The 12,554-nt window shown below is 50.5% G+C and overlaps 1 protein-coding gene across 2 annotated transcripts; it reads left to right on the top strand.

The window, feature by feature from the left end:
• Positions 1 to 1,830: 1,830 nt before the first annotated feature.
• Positions 1,831 to 12,324, top strand: SHOX (SHOX homeobox; the record flags this gene model as incomplete). Of its 2 annotated transcripts, none has more annotated exons than XM_083855778.1 (5): positions 1,831 to 2,104; positions 5,287 to 5,495; positions 9,971 to 10,028; positions 10,118 to 10,209; positions 11,599 to 12,324. In XM_083855778.1, 5 exons carry the CDS (start codon positions 1,831 to 1,833, stop codon positions 11,842 to 11,844), a joined length of 879 nt encoding a protein of 292 aa, XP_083711904.1. In that variant the 3' UTR covers positions 11,845 to 12,324. The 2 variants fall into 2 exon arrangements, with proteins under 2 accessions (XP_083711904.1, XP_083711905.1); XM_083855779.1 differs by having other exon boundaries at positions 10,118 to 10,206.
• Between the last annotated feature and the right edge of the window lie 230 nt (positions 12,325 to 12,554).

Below are 12,554 nucleotides of genomic sequence, written 5' to 3' on the forward strand. Positions count from 1 at the left end.
CCCCTAGATAATAATTTTAAATTCGCACCGGGGGAGATTGATTTTTTTTTAAGCCCTTTATTAATTGCTTCCTCGATTATTATTTTTTTTCTCTCCTCCTGTGGAAGTGTTGAGTCTAGTGCTGGGGGCACCTTTGGATTAATTAAACGTATTTTTAGTGTTTTAATGTTCTGCTAATTTTTAGAGCAGTCCCGCACTTCCCTGGAAAAGAAACAATGGCCCCTTGCTCCAACCAGGAGCCTGCTTTGGTTGCGATTCAGAGCAGAGGGTGGCGTGATGATGGGCTTTGATTATCTCAAACTCGAGGCGAGGGAATGAGAAGGAAGTAAAAAGCCAAACGACCAGAAGACAAAATTCCTCCAAATACCGAATAACCGTTTGCGTTACAGCCCGAGGAGAAGAGACAGAAATAATAGCTGGGAAGTGGACTCCGCGTGGGGATCAAACGGGGCGGAGAGGCGCTGGAAATGCCGGCGCTGTTATCTGGAGACGAATTTCAGGCAGCTATTCGAGCGCACAGAATAATAATTATTCCAGGAGTACAACAAAAATAACTGCAGTCTACCAAGAACAAGGTGGGGAAAATATTGCCAGTTCTATGTTAAATCCAGCAGAATATGTTTCGTTAGTAACAAAAAAAAAAAAAAAAAAAAAAAAAAAAAAAAAAGGAAACAACCCCCAAACAAACAAACAAACAAAAGGTTTAATGCTCTATTTGTCGTGTACACACTACCGTGATAACAAATTACCCCTCCGCTGCAGGCAGCAGGATAGCTCGATATCCAGAGAAACATTTTAGATTTTTATTTCCCCCTACAGTCCTACAGTACCTCCAGACAACATAATAACAATAAACAAGAAGACAGGTCCTGCAATGTTCACAGGCATCTGGGGGGACTCCCTGCCTATGGATAACCCCCAGCCAAACAACCCAGTCCAAACCCTCCAAAGGCACCGACGCGGATCTCCGAGGCACCTCGCAAGTTGTTTAGCTGCAGCACACGTCCCCCTCCGGGCACCCACCCACCCACCGCCAGCCAGAACACACAACACTTTTAAAACAGCATTTTTGTTTCGCCGATTATTTTGATTATTTTGACCGTTTAATTAAGACAAGTTAGCTAAATAGCAAATCAGGTAGAATTTCCAATGATTACAAATGCACATTTCTAGTTTTTATTCATTACCTTTTTTATTGAACACTCATTTTCCTTTCCTCTTGACAGCGATACATTTAATTGCAGGAGCTCAGTTATTTGGTTGGCTGTGGGTCCGTTTTTACTCACAGTGTTGCCACGCACAGGATGTCCTTAAAATCAATTAAGTCTTCCTCGACTCTCATGTCTGCAACCCATTTACAGAATGTAGGTACCTATTTTCATGTTTTCCTCTTTCCCCCTCCCTCCCTTTTATTCCTCTCTCTCTCCCTCTCTCTCTCCCTCTCACTCTCCTTCTCTCTCTCTCTCTCTTCCTCTCCCCCCCGCTTTTTCGCTGTTGCCTCTTTGCCTCCCTAAATCAAGGTGCAAAGATGCCAAAGAGTGATGAAATGAAAAGAAAGCCAATTGCTGGACTGAGGTGGGGGAGATAGCTGCTCGGAGTCCGCCTGCGACTATGGAGCAGTCAGTAATTGCTGGAGACAGGGAGAGCTGGGGGTTGGGCTGAGGTAGCCATGTATAAATAGTGTGATCTCAAATTGAAAGGCATAAATAACAGCAGGAGTGATCTAACCCTATACAGCCCATCTTCTACGTGCAAAAACAGCGTGTGGAGGACGGCCACATCTCCGATTGAAAACAAGTGGATCTCTGTGGATAAGATCACCGGGCAGCCATGGAAGAACTTACGGCTTTTGTATCCAAATCTTTTGACCAGAAAAGCAAAGAGAGCAGCAGCGGCAGTGGCAGCGGCAACAAGAAGGAGACGATCACGTACAGGGAAGTTTTGGAGAGTGGGTTGGCTCGCTCTAGGGAGCTTGGAAACTCTGATTCTAACCTGCAGGACATGACCGAGAGCGGCAACCATTGCCCGGTGCATCTTTTCAAAGACCACGTAGAGAGCGACAAGGACAAACTGAAGGAGTTCAACACGGGCAGGACAGCGGAAGGTAAGAGCAGGGCTGGGAGCCCTCCGCCCCGCGCCTCTGGCCGGCAGCCCCGCTCCCCTCCCGGCCGCCCCTGGCTCTCCGCGGCGGGGGCCACTCGGTCCCCCCGGTCCCGGCCCCGGCGGGGCGAGCGGGATCGCCTCCCGCACCCGCTTCCCTGCCGCGGTCACCTCCTTGCCTCCCTCCTTCCCTCCCTCCCTCCCGGCGCGGCGGGAACACGGCCTTGGGAACACGTCCGCCTGCATAACGTGAGCGGAGCCGTGGAAAACAAGTCACAACTTCGGTCCTGCCCCCCCGCCGGCCCCCGTTCGTATCCGAAATCGATCCGGGGCGTTAGGCGTTCTCTCGCCCGGGGGAAGGGGGCAGCGCAGCACGTCAGACGTTTTTGTCTATCTGTGTATTTTTGTACGAGGAAACCTTGTCCGGGGAGTTTTAATGCCTTAGGAGACCTGCTCTTCCTGCTTCCGGGCCGTCAGGATGCTGCAGCTTGTTCTGGGAGAGAGCGGGATGTGGAGAGGGCTCTGTCTGGACATTTAGCCTTGGCTCGGTCAGCCTGTCCCGCTCAGAGGCTCCGGCCGGCGGGGCCGAGCAGCGGGACAGGAGCCGGGCTGGGGGGCAGCTGCCCGGGCCCGTGAGGCTGAACACGGCTGCGGCCAGAGACACCGGCCCGGCCCGGCCCGCTGCTCCCTCGGTGCCCTGGCAGTCCCCTCATGGGCCAGGGCAGCACCCGGCCCACCGAGGGGCTAAACGCCATCCCTTCTCTAGGCAACAACAACCACAACCGCGACAATTTAAATATATATATATATATTAGAGCAAGACAAGTAAAAATCCCGCAGAGGCTCACAGGGGAAGGAGGGAATTAAAAGAACGGTGGGATTAGAAAGTTGAGAAAGTGTCTCTAGGCAAGTTAGACAGGTGGACCTGCCTGGGGAGCTACTGGCTAGATTGGGGTAATAAAAACCGGTTAATAGGTTGGGGAACAACAACCAGCCTTTCAGCTGTTTCCTAGTGTTTGATCTTGTTTAATATAACACCAGGAGATTTAATTTATAGCCCAAACTTTTATTCAATATCCTCCTCTTTTCTACCTGCTCCCCAAACAGAAGAACGGGGTAAAATCTTTTTTCGGGTACCCATATTTCTGCACAAGCCGGTACCACTCAGCTCTGCTTATTTTCCTTCTCTGATCGAGAGACTGAAACACAAGAATGTTCAGTTTAAGGGAATCATTCGCGCAGGAGATGATTAAAAAAAAAAAATAAAAGCAGGGCGTGCTTCAGGAATTAAAAATATAACGAGAAGGAACGAAAAAAACCCTTTACTACTCTCCCTTTTCCCCGTGAATCGAAATTCAGGCTTGTATGTTTAGCTAATCCAACCTACGGAGAGGGGCTGGGGGTGGGGATGGAAGGGAGGAGTTGGAAAGAGCTGAGATGCTTGTGACAGTTTAAATTCATGCCAGGTTTCAGTCTAATTTCAACTGATTCCGGCGTGTGATTTCAGTCCCACCGATATGCTAGTTAATATTTTATACCTATCACGGACATGCTGTAGCATCGGAAAGAGACAGCTTTTGAACGCGCCTGATTTTCCCTGGGCATTTGCTGGGTTAGCACCCTCTTCTTTTCATAGGGATTCCCTTTGCAGGAGAAATAAGAACAAAACGCCACTAAACCCAACCAGCGAATATCCCCATCCGGAGGCCAGACCCTTCCCAAAGTTTTATGAAGCCAATATCAGCCCGGAGCTCGGGGGAACGATCCCGGCCAGGGACAGTTTTTCATTTTGGAAGTGAAAACGAATGCTTGGGCTTGGGTTCGGCCTTACTTAAACCCAGATGCAGTTTATTACGTTGAAGCCCAGACGCTTTATTACGTTTAATTAACTGACGATTTGCAGTTTATAATTTGCATTTGGAGATGCCCCTAAGTCTATAGGTTAATATATGTTCATGCGCACATTTCTCTGTGTGAGCATACATACGTATATATGTATATAATACCTGTGCACTTGGTGAGGGAAAAGGGAATTAATTCGGGATCATCCCCATGGGCTGCTCCCCCCAAATCCACAGCACCTAGAGGGTGAGGCCCCACAAAGGGGGCAGGGAGAGCAGGCTGGTCCCGGGGCTCGGCCGTGGCCGGGCTGGATGCGCCGGGCGGGCGCCCCAGGCAGGCAGGGCATCCCGGGGAACCGGGTCAGCCTAAAGCCGCGTCCCTCGCTCCAGCATCCTCCTCTTTTCCTTAGCTGCATTTAAAAGAGGAACAGTGCCTTAGACCTCCGGCATTAAGGAAAAGGGAGAAATAATAATAATAATAATAAAAACGTAGGAATAAATAGGCCAAAGCAAAAGCGATCTCCCTACCCAAGAGGGAAAAGGGAAGGTTTTTTCCCCGCTGTCCCCAGAGCCTCCCCTGTGCCGGGGACAAGCATGCTCAGCGGCTGCCTCTGGTCTGCTCTCCACGAGCCCTGTTGGAGTTCCTGAAGGCTGGGAGGGTTCCTGCTGTTTCGAAGGGGCCGGGAGTGGCCCATGGCCCTGGAGCCCCGTGTCCCGCTCAGGGCCGGGCGGGACCGCCTCCCCCGGGGCTTTGACCCGCTGACAGGTATTTTGGGGGAGAGAGGCTTGGAAAGGAGGAGAGAAACGGGCGGTCTCTGTCTCATGCCCAGGGAAAGTTTCTTTTACGAGACAGATACCATCATCGTGGCTTCACCATGACAGCGGTAGGGAGCTCCTTGCATAACCTTCTTTGGGAGAAAACGTCGCCGGAGAAACCCCCTTCCCCCACCTCTTCCCACTGCCCGGAGCTATCGGGGGCCGGCGGTTTTCCTACCAACCCTCTCCCCTAACTGCCCGTACCAACGGCTTCCTCCTAACCCTGGAAATAAAAGAAAATGACATTTATCTGTATAGTTTGTCTGATAGGGCATCAGACGGGCAAGGAAGCACAGCTCCCTTCCTCCCTCGGGCCCTGGGGCGAGCTCCCCTGCCCGGCGCGGAGCTGTAGAGGAGCTCAGCCCCTCCGGGGCCTGCCCGGGCACCTCCTGCCCCCCATCCAGCTGCACCCCGCAAGTTATGCCGAGTTTGGGGCCGAAGAGGGGAGGAGGGAGACCGCTATGTGAGTGAATTTCGAAGAGGTGCGAGGGGAGGCTCAGCGTCGTTTTCTTCTTCCCCCTCCTGGCAGGGATATACGAATGCAAAGAGAAGAGGGAAGATGTGAAGTCAGAAGATGAAGACGGACAGACCAAGCTTAAACAAAGGAGAAGCAGAACCAATTTCACACTAGAGCAGCTGAACGAGCTGGAAAGACTTTTTGATGAGACTCACTATCCGGATGCCTTCATGAGGGAGGAACTAAGCCAGAGGCTGGGACTGTCTGAAGCTAGGGTTCAGGTAAGAGAAAAGCTCTGTTCCTGAAAACATGCTCCCCTCACTTCCCAACTGCCAGCGGAACCAGGCACAGTGCCCCGCTTCATGCAGAACGGGAGGTGAAGGCAGAGGTGGCACGTGTGATGGGGAAGCTGTTTGCAAGTCTGCTCTTACCTGTCCTGCCAAACAGTTATTCTGCTCTGGGAATACCTGCCCGTGTCTGGCAGATAGTTTCCTAGGAAGGCGGTTTAATTTTTTTTTTTTTTTTTTAGTATGTGTGTGGGGTAGGGTGGTTGGGCAGTGATAGTGTTGACAAGTCTATAATAACTGAACAACTGCTTTTAATTTTTTTTTATAAATTTCTTTTTTCCCCTTGCAAACGTGCCATTTACTCTCCCTTAATCCTTACTTTCTTCCCGCTTTTTCTATTATGGGGCCATTATGGGGAAAATAAAAAAGAAAAAGGCGAGAAAACAATCGGCTGAATAAGGCTAGACAGTTTGGGTGCTGAGGGACGGGATTAGGCAGAGCCGGGGGAAAGGTGCCGGCTCTGATTCGCACAGCAAGCGTATGAATGCATGCCACCCCATCTGGTGGAGGTTCCCCCCGTCACTCCCATCCTGCTTCAGAGACAGCTAAATGCCAATTAGGCTTCGAAATCTTGAAAATAGATCCGAGTTGCTGTAGTCCTGCGGCTACCAGAGCTGTCTGTTTGGGTGGCTCCACATTGATTATTTTAAAATTCGATTTTCAGTATGATGCAAAGGAAAAATACTCCCTCTTCCCCAAAGCCAACTAGGGAATGCTTCCACAAAACAGATGTCATATTAAAAACAAAACCAAAAACCCTCAGCCAAACAAAAAACCCCAACATAGAAGTCATTAACAAAAATCTACCTAGAAAAAAAAAAGATCGACCTGTGCCTCTCTGAGCAGGCCCAGAGCAGGAGAAGCTTGAAGGAAATCTCTTCTTGGACTAAAATTCTGTGCTTGGTCTAAGAGACACAAACCAAACTAAAACTCAGGAAGAAAAAGTCACCAAGGCAACCCCTCCACTGAACAAAACACCTTCACACCCTAGAGATACAGAGATGTCCTTGTGTATGTATATCTGCGGGTGGCTGCACACAGGCATGGCTATGGATGGCTCCATGGGCATAAATGGAGGCCTCCATGCCTTGACCCCACTCCCACAGTGGGAAGTGGAGAAATAAGGCCTCGAGCTGGAGTGGGAAGAAGGGTCGGTTTGAGCCTCTCCTTAATCGTGAAAAGCAAGCAGACAGCACACTGTTCAGCCAGCATTTGTCTGAGCAAGCCACTACCTCGCTTTAAACAACTGTCTCCTGGAGGCAAATCCTCAAATAAATGTAGTACCTAAGTTGCTCTCGTTTTTTTTTTTTTTTTTTTTTTTTTTTTCTTTCTTTCTTTCTTTTTTTCTTTTCCCCTTATTCTTCCCTTCTTTTAAGGTTTTATTCTCCCCTCAGCTCCTGTAACTCTCAGTACAAACCGAGCAGGGCAAGGGATGGTGCTGGGCATATGCCTTAGGAATGGCAGCTTGCAGGGAATATTGCAGGGGTTCAGAGTGCTGCTGGCCTACTTTCTCCTGGAAGATTGATCTAACCACACCATATAAATTAATGAAAAGATTAAACTTTTGCTGAAGGGGACATCAACTCTTATGTCATCTTCCCAGATCTTCTTACTTGAGCTCTGTAATATCTTTCCAAGGCCTTGATGTACTGTTTCTATAAAAATAAATTACTTGTAATTGAATTCTGCACTCTTTCTTTCAAGTACTTTATTACTGAGGAGCACCTTAACAGGATGTTCATAGTTACAGGAAAATTGGTGCTTCAAGTGCTTACAGATCTTAACACAGCACACATACACACAAAATAATAATAATAAAAAACACCCAAACCCCAAGAGAATCAGGAGATTAAAAAAATGTATTTAATCATTTTATAAAAGAGGTTTGTGTGGATTAAAAAAACTCTATGCGTAAAATAAGTATATAGAGGAAAAAGAGGAAAAATGGACAATTAATTAGGAAATAAGCAGAGAGTTAATATCCATCAAGAAGTGGAAGCAGAAAAAACCCAAAAAGGCAGAAAAGGGAAAGGTTTGTTGCTAGGGTTCCCTCCCGCCCCCCCCCCCCCCCCCCCCGCTTTTTTTTTTTTTTCTTAATACTTTCGGAATTGTTCTCTAATTCTTATCTGAACCTCTTGTCCCTTGCTGTTAAAGGATATAGTTTCAATTTAGCGTGGAAATTTGCTGTAAATAAATTGAAGTTCCTATGGTAGCTAGTCCTTATTAACCTTTTATTTTTAGTGTTGTACTGGAAACTCATATCACCCAGCTGTCAGGGTTATAATTGAAAGTTATGAGACCATAGTGAGGAGCAGGCAGTAATTCAATTACAACAAATATCTTTGGGTTTATGGTGCACGGCTAAATTAAATGTCATTATTCACTGTCTCTAATGGAAATCAAAAGGAAATCAGATTAGAGCATTTGTGAAAGAAATCACTGAGTGATCCTTAATGAAGAAATAACTGTCTAAAACAGTGTACTGTGCTTTACTTAGCATATTCATGACTAATTGGAATTGATCGCGGATCACACCAAGCCTGATTTATTATCGCTTAACGCAGTGGCTAATTCATCACTTTTATTCCTCATAACCTTATTTTTTCGTAGCTAAAGGGAAAGGGCACTTCGTTTTCCAGATTTAAATATAATTTCTGTTTGAAAGATGTTCTGATTTGCAAGAGAAGTTGTTTAAACGCTGCTTAAATTTCTTCTGACAATTTACACTGCTTTGGCAAGGCAGGGCTGGGGTGGGGGTGGGGGGTGTCGTGGGGAACACACACAAGGAGATTTCCTGCAAGGATTTACCACAGTAAAAAACGTATTACTGTCGCTACAGCTCGATAATATTTGGCATGCTCATATTTAAATACATATGTACATGTATGTAAAAATCCCTGACCGGTTAAAAGAAGAAGAGACGCATGTTGTTAATATTTGCATATTGCTGGCTGGGAAGAGTAGGCTTGTGCCGCGCTGCGCAGGGCACCGGGCGGGCAGCGATGCCCGCTTAGCACAGAGAGTTACACTGGCGACAGCCGTCAGGGACAGGAACCAGCACTGGTGGGTGAGTGGGTCCATCTATCTGTCTGTCCGTCCATCCGTCCGCCCGTCGGTGGGTCGGTCTGTCCGCACCCGCGGCTCTCCGCAGCCCCCGCTGCCCCCACAGACACCCCAGGCAGGGAAAACGGTGCGCTAAGTCAGAGAAGGCCAATTCCTGCTTAAGAAAATCACTGAGGTACCCAAGGTAATTAATGCCTTCGGAAGCCTTTCTTTGCACTAATTACTCCGTTGTAAATGACCATCATTAAGGCAATTGAAGAAAGCTTGAAGGGAAAATTTGATGTAGGAAGTGCAGTTAGTATTAATTAACCGTATGATCTCTTGGCAAGTGCAAGAACATCAAAGGTTGTAGGTGTTTACTTAGCCACAAGATTTTATCAGCGGCGAAAGTCAATGTTTGTCCATATTCGGTAGGTTTTGGTGTAAAAATAAGGATCCACAAAATATTTTGGCCCGCATTTCTGATAATGTTTTGGGGAGAGCTGTTAACCGAGCACGGCGGAAGGGGAACAGTAGTGAAGGTCTGAAATGCCCCTGGAAAAGAGGCACGAGAAGCCCAACGGCAACTGCAAAGTTCTGCGCCTGTTTGAGCGAGAACGGCTGGAATTGGGGAAGCGTTATCCAATTTACAGGCGTTCCCCGGGTAGGGGCATAAGCACTTCTTTACATCCCAGCCTGAAAAAGATGCTGCTCCTGTCTGGCCAGAAGTCTACAGAAGCGGATTTTATTTTCTTTAACACTTAGGGAACGGGGAATGATTCAAACCCTTTCGCTAAAGTTCAGTGTCTCGCATCTTGTCAGAGCCCATCGATTCCAAGCCCAGCTCGGGAGAGGGCAGGAGGTCCGGTCTCCTGGGGCCAGACGCGGAGCCCGGCTTGGCTCACGCTGGCTCTTCCCGGGCTGCCTGAGATGACTGGGAAGGGTACGAGGGTCCCACTCGTCCTGCGGGTGGTCTTATTGTACAGTGTCGCTCCAGACGGGTGGCAGACAGACCGCCACTGCCTGCCCAGGGGGCTGGGGGCCCTCCGAGACTCCTGCTAAGCGACAGGCCCCCGTTGTCTCCGGCTGCGAGGCGCTGCCCATTCCCTGGGTTCAGCTGAGGGACCACAGCAAGGGACAGGACCTCCCCCACGACCAGCCCCAGAGCAGCACAGTGAGGGGCTCACCCCGCCTGGGCTCGAGCTTGTCCCCTCGGCTGCTCCCGAGGGGAGACCTCAGCAAAGCTGTGCAGCCACTCGCCTCAGCCCTCCATCCCTGCCTCCTGAGATAATGCTCCCTTAGCAGCTGCCTAGGCATCCTCCATTTTTTTTGTCGTTGTTTTGTTTTTGTTTGCTTTTTTTCCACAGGTCTGGTTCCAGAACAGGAGAGCAAAGTGCCGAAAGCAGGAAAACCAGATGCACAAAGGTGGGTCAGGGGTGCGGGGCGGCCGGGGAACGGCGGCCTCGGAGCCCAGGACGCCTTCGCCACTCACCCGGGCCTGTCTGTCCCCGCAGGTGTGATCCTGGGAACCGCCAGCCATTTAGACGCCTGCAGAGTAGCCCCCTATGTGAATATGGGAGCCCTGAGGATGCCTTTCCAACAGGTAGTTAGCTCCGGTTTTATTTCATTTCTCTCAGTAAGCTCCGACCCCCATTCGTTTGCACGGGAGGAAGCCGGACACGTTTACAAGTGCCATTTATATAGAAGTTGGCACGTATTAAAAACAGGCTGTAAAACTCCGTGAAGGAGCCCCCGCCCGGCTTTGGGGAGCTCAGCGCTTCTCGGGACCGAGCGGGGGGTCCCGCAGCCCCGGGAGGCGCCGGGGGGCTCCGGGCCCTCCCCCGCCCCGCGATGGGCCGGCACAGGGACAGACCGGCCCGGCCTCCCGGGGCTGCCTCGCCTTCCCGGGCGGGATGGGCCCGGGAGTGCCCGCACAGGCCTGCCCGCCCCTGCGCCCCTGTCCCCAGCAGCCCGGGGGGTTTGGTCTCCTCCTGGCGCCGGAGAGAGCTGCGGGAGGAGGCCTGTCCACCCGACGGCGGAAAAATCCTCAGGGGGAAAACTCTGCAGACCCTTGCGCTGTAGTTCACCTCCTCATTCCCGGGCGGGCTGTTGAGACCTGTCCTTTTCCCATGGATGCGGCCCCCCCGGCGGTGGGGAGCCCGCTCCCAAATGCCACCCTGATGGTCGGCCAGGACAGGGCGGTGACGGAGCGCGGGCACCGACGCCACTGCGGGCCCGGCTCCATCATCCCCCAGCGAGGCCCGGCCACCCGGGGAAGGCCACTGGGGAAAACTGGGACGAGGGTGATAAAATTCTGTTCCCGCTTCTCCCGCTTCTAGCCGGTAACTCTCCCTCCCTCGGTTTTTTTTTTTTTTTTTTTTTTTTTTTTTTTTTGGTCAATTAATCGGGGAATTGATTTTTTTCCAGCCCAAAGGGACCCTCCACCACCTTCTCCGTCTCGGAGGCACGTGGAGCTGACAGATTAATTGTATTGATTTTTAAAAGACATATTTGGACCAAAATAATTAAATACATAAATAAACTCTCCCCCATTCCTCCCCGAACCTACCCGAAGCTGAAATCTCTCAGTCAACCCGATGTGTTTGTATAGGTCTAGAAAGCTCCAAAGCAAACACTAGCCGGGTATAAAAGGGACCCATGGCCAAAGAATTTTTTAGCAATGTATAAATAAACATCACTGAAAAAGAAAAAAAAAAAAAGAAAAAAAATTAGCTATTTAGCACTTGTTGGCGCCCATGCGTTGGGATTTATTTATTTATTTACTTATTTATTTATTTGAAGCCGCCAGGAGGAGGGTTAAGCTTGTCTCTGTGCTCCTGGGTGAGCAAGTGGCGGGGGTTTGCCGCCCTGACTCCGGGGGAACTCCGCTCTAAGTTGTTTTTTTTACCCGCCGGGCTCCGGGGCGGGCTGGGGGCTGTGTCCCCTCTCCGCGGGCCCGCGGCTGACTCTGTCCCTGTCCCTGTCCCGCCGCCAGGTCCAGGCGCAGCTGCAGCTGGAGGGCGTGGCCCACGCGCACCCGCACCTGCACCCGCACCTGGCGGCCCACGCGCCCTACCTGATGTTCCCGCCGCCGCCCTTCGGGCTGCCCATCGCCTCCCTGGCCGAGTCCGCCTCCGCCGCCGCCGTGGTGGCCGCCGCCGCCAAGAGCAACAGCAAGAACTCCAGCATCGCCGACCTGCGGCTGAAGGCCCGGAAGCACGCCGAGGCCCTGGGGCTCTGACACGCTTTCCCCGAGCTGCCCATCACACCCCGGCCCGGGTGCCCGCGGCGGGCGGGCTGTGACCCGCACGGACCGCCGCTCTGCCCCCCCGCTCCTCCTCATCCTCCTCCTCCCTGGCTGCAGGGCGAGCACAGAGCGCTCCGGCCGCCCTGCCGCCTTATCTCTCTTTTTTAATTTTATTATATATATTTTTGTTTTCTTTTTGTTTTGGTTTTTTTATTTTTTATTTTTTTTTTTTATTTCTTTCCCCTTCCCGAGGTGTGCGAGCGGCGCTTTGCTCGGGCGCAGGGACTCGGAGGTGCCGCGGGGCGCGGGGGGGACGCTCCTCTCCTCCCGCCGCCGGCCGCGGACACAACACGAGAGCAGCAAACGCGCACCCGCCACGCAGAGACTCCTCGGAGGACAAAGTAGGTGGGAGGAGAGAGAAAAGAGAGTTAAAAAAAATCATAAAAAAAGATTAAAAAAAAAAAAAAAAGGAAACCATCTCTAAATTATGTTAATCTGTGAACATTGGGGACACTTTGGATTTTTGACCCTGGCAAAAGTGATCGCACCGGCATAACGTCATCTGCTGCTGTCAGTTTTGCTACCTTGTGCATGTGTCAAACTAAACACGTTTTGAAGATCAGAAATATATTAGAACAAAACTAAACAAAACAAATAGTAATAATAATAAATAATAAATCCTTGGGGCTGGTCTCCATTAAAGA

This window comes from Zosterops lateralis (assembly GCF_965231275.1).
Source record: "Zosterops lateralis genome assembly, chromosome: 2".
NCBI lineage: Eukaryota > Metazoa > Chordata > Aves > Passeriformes > Zosteropidae > Zosterops > Zosterops lateralis.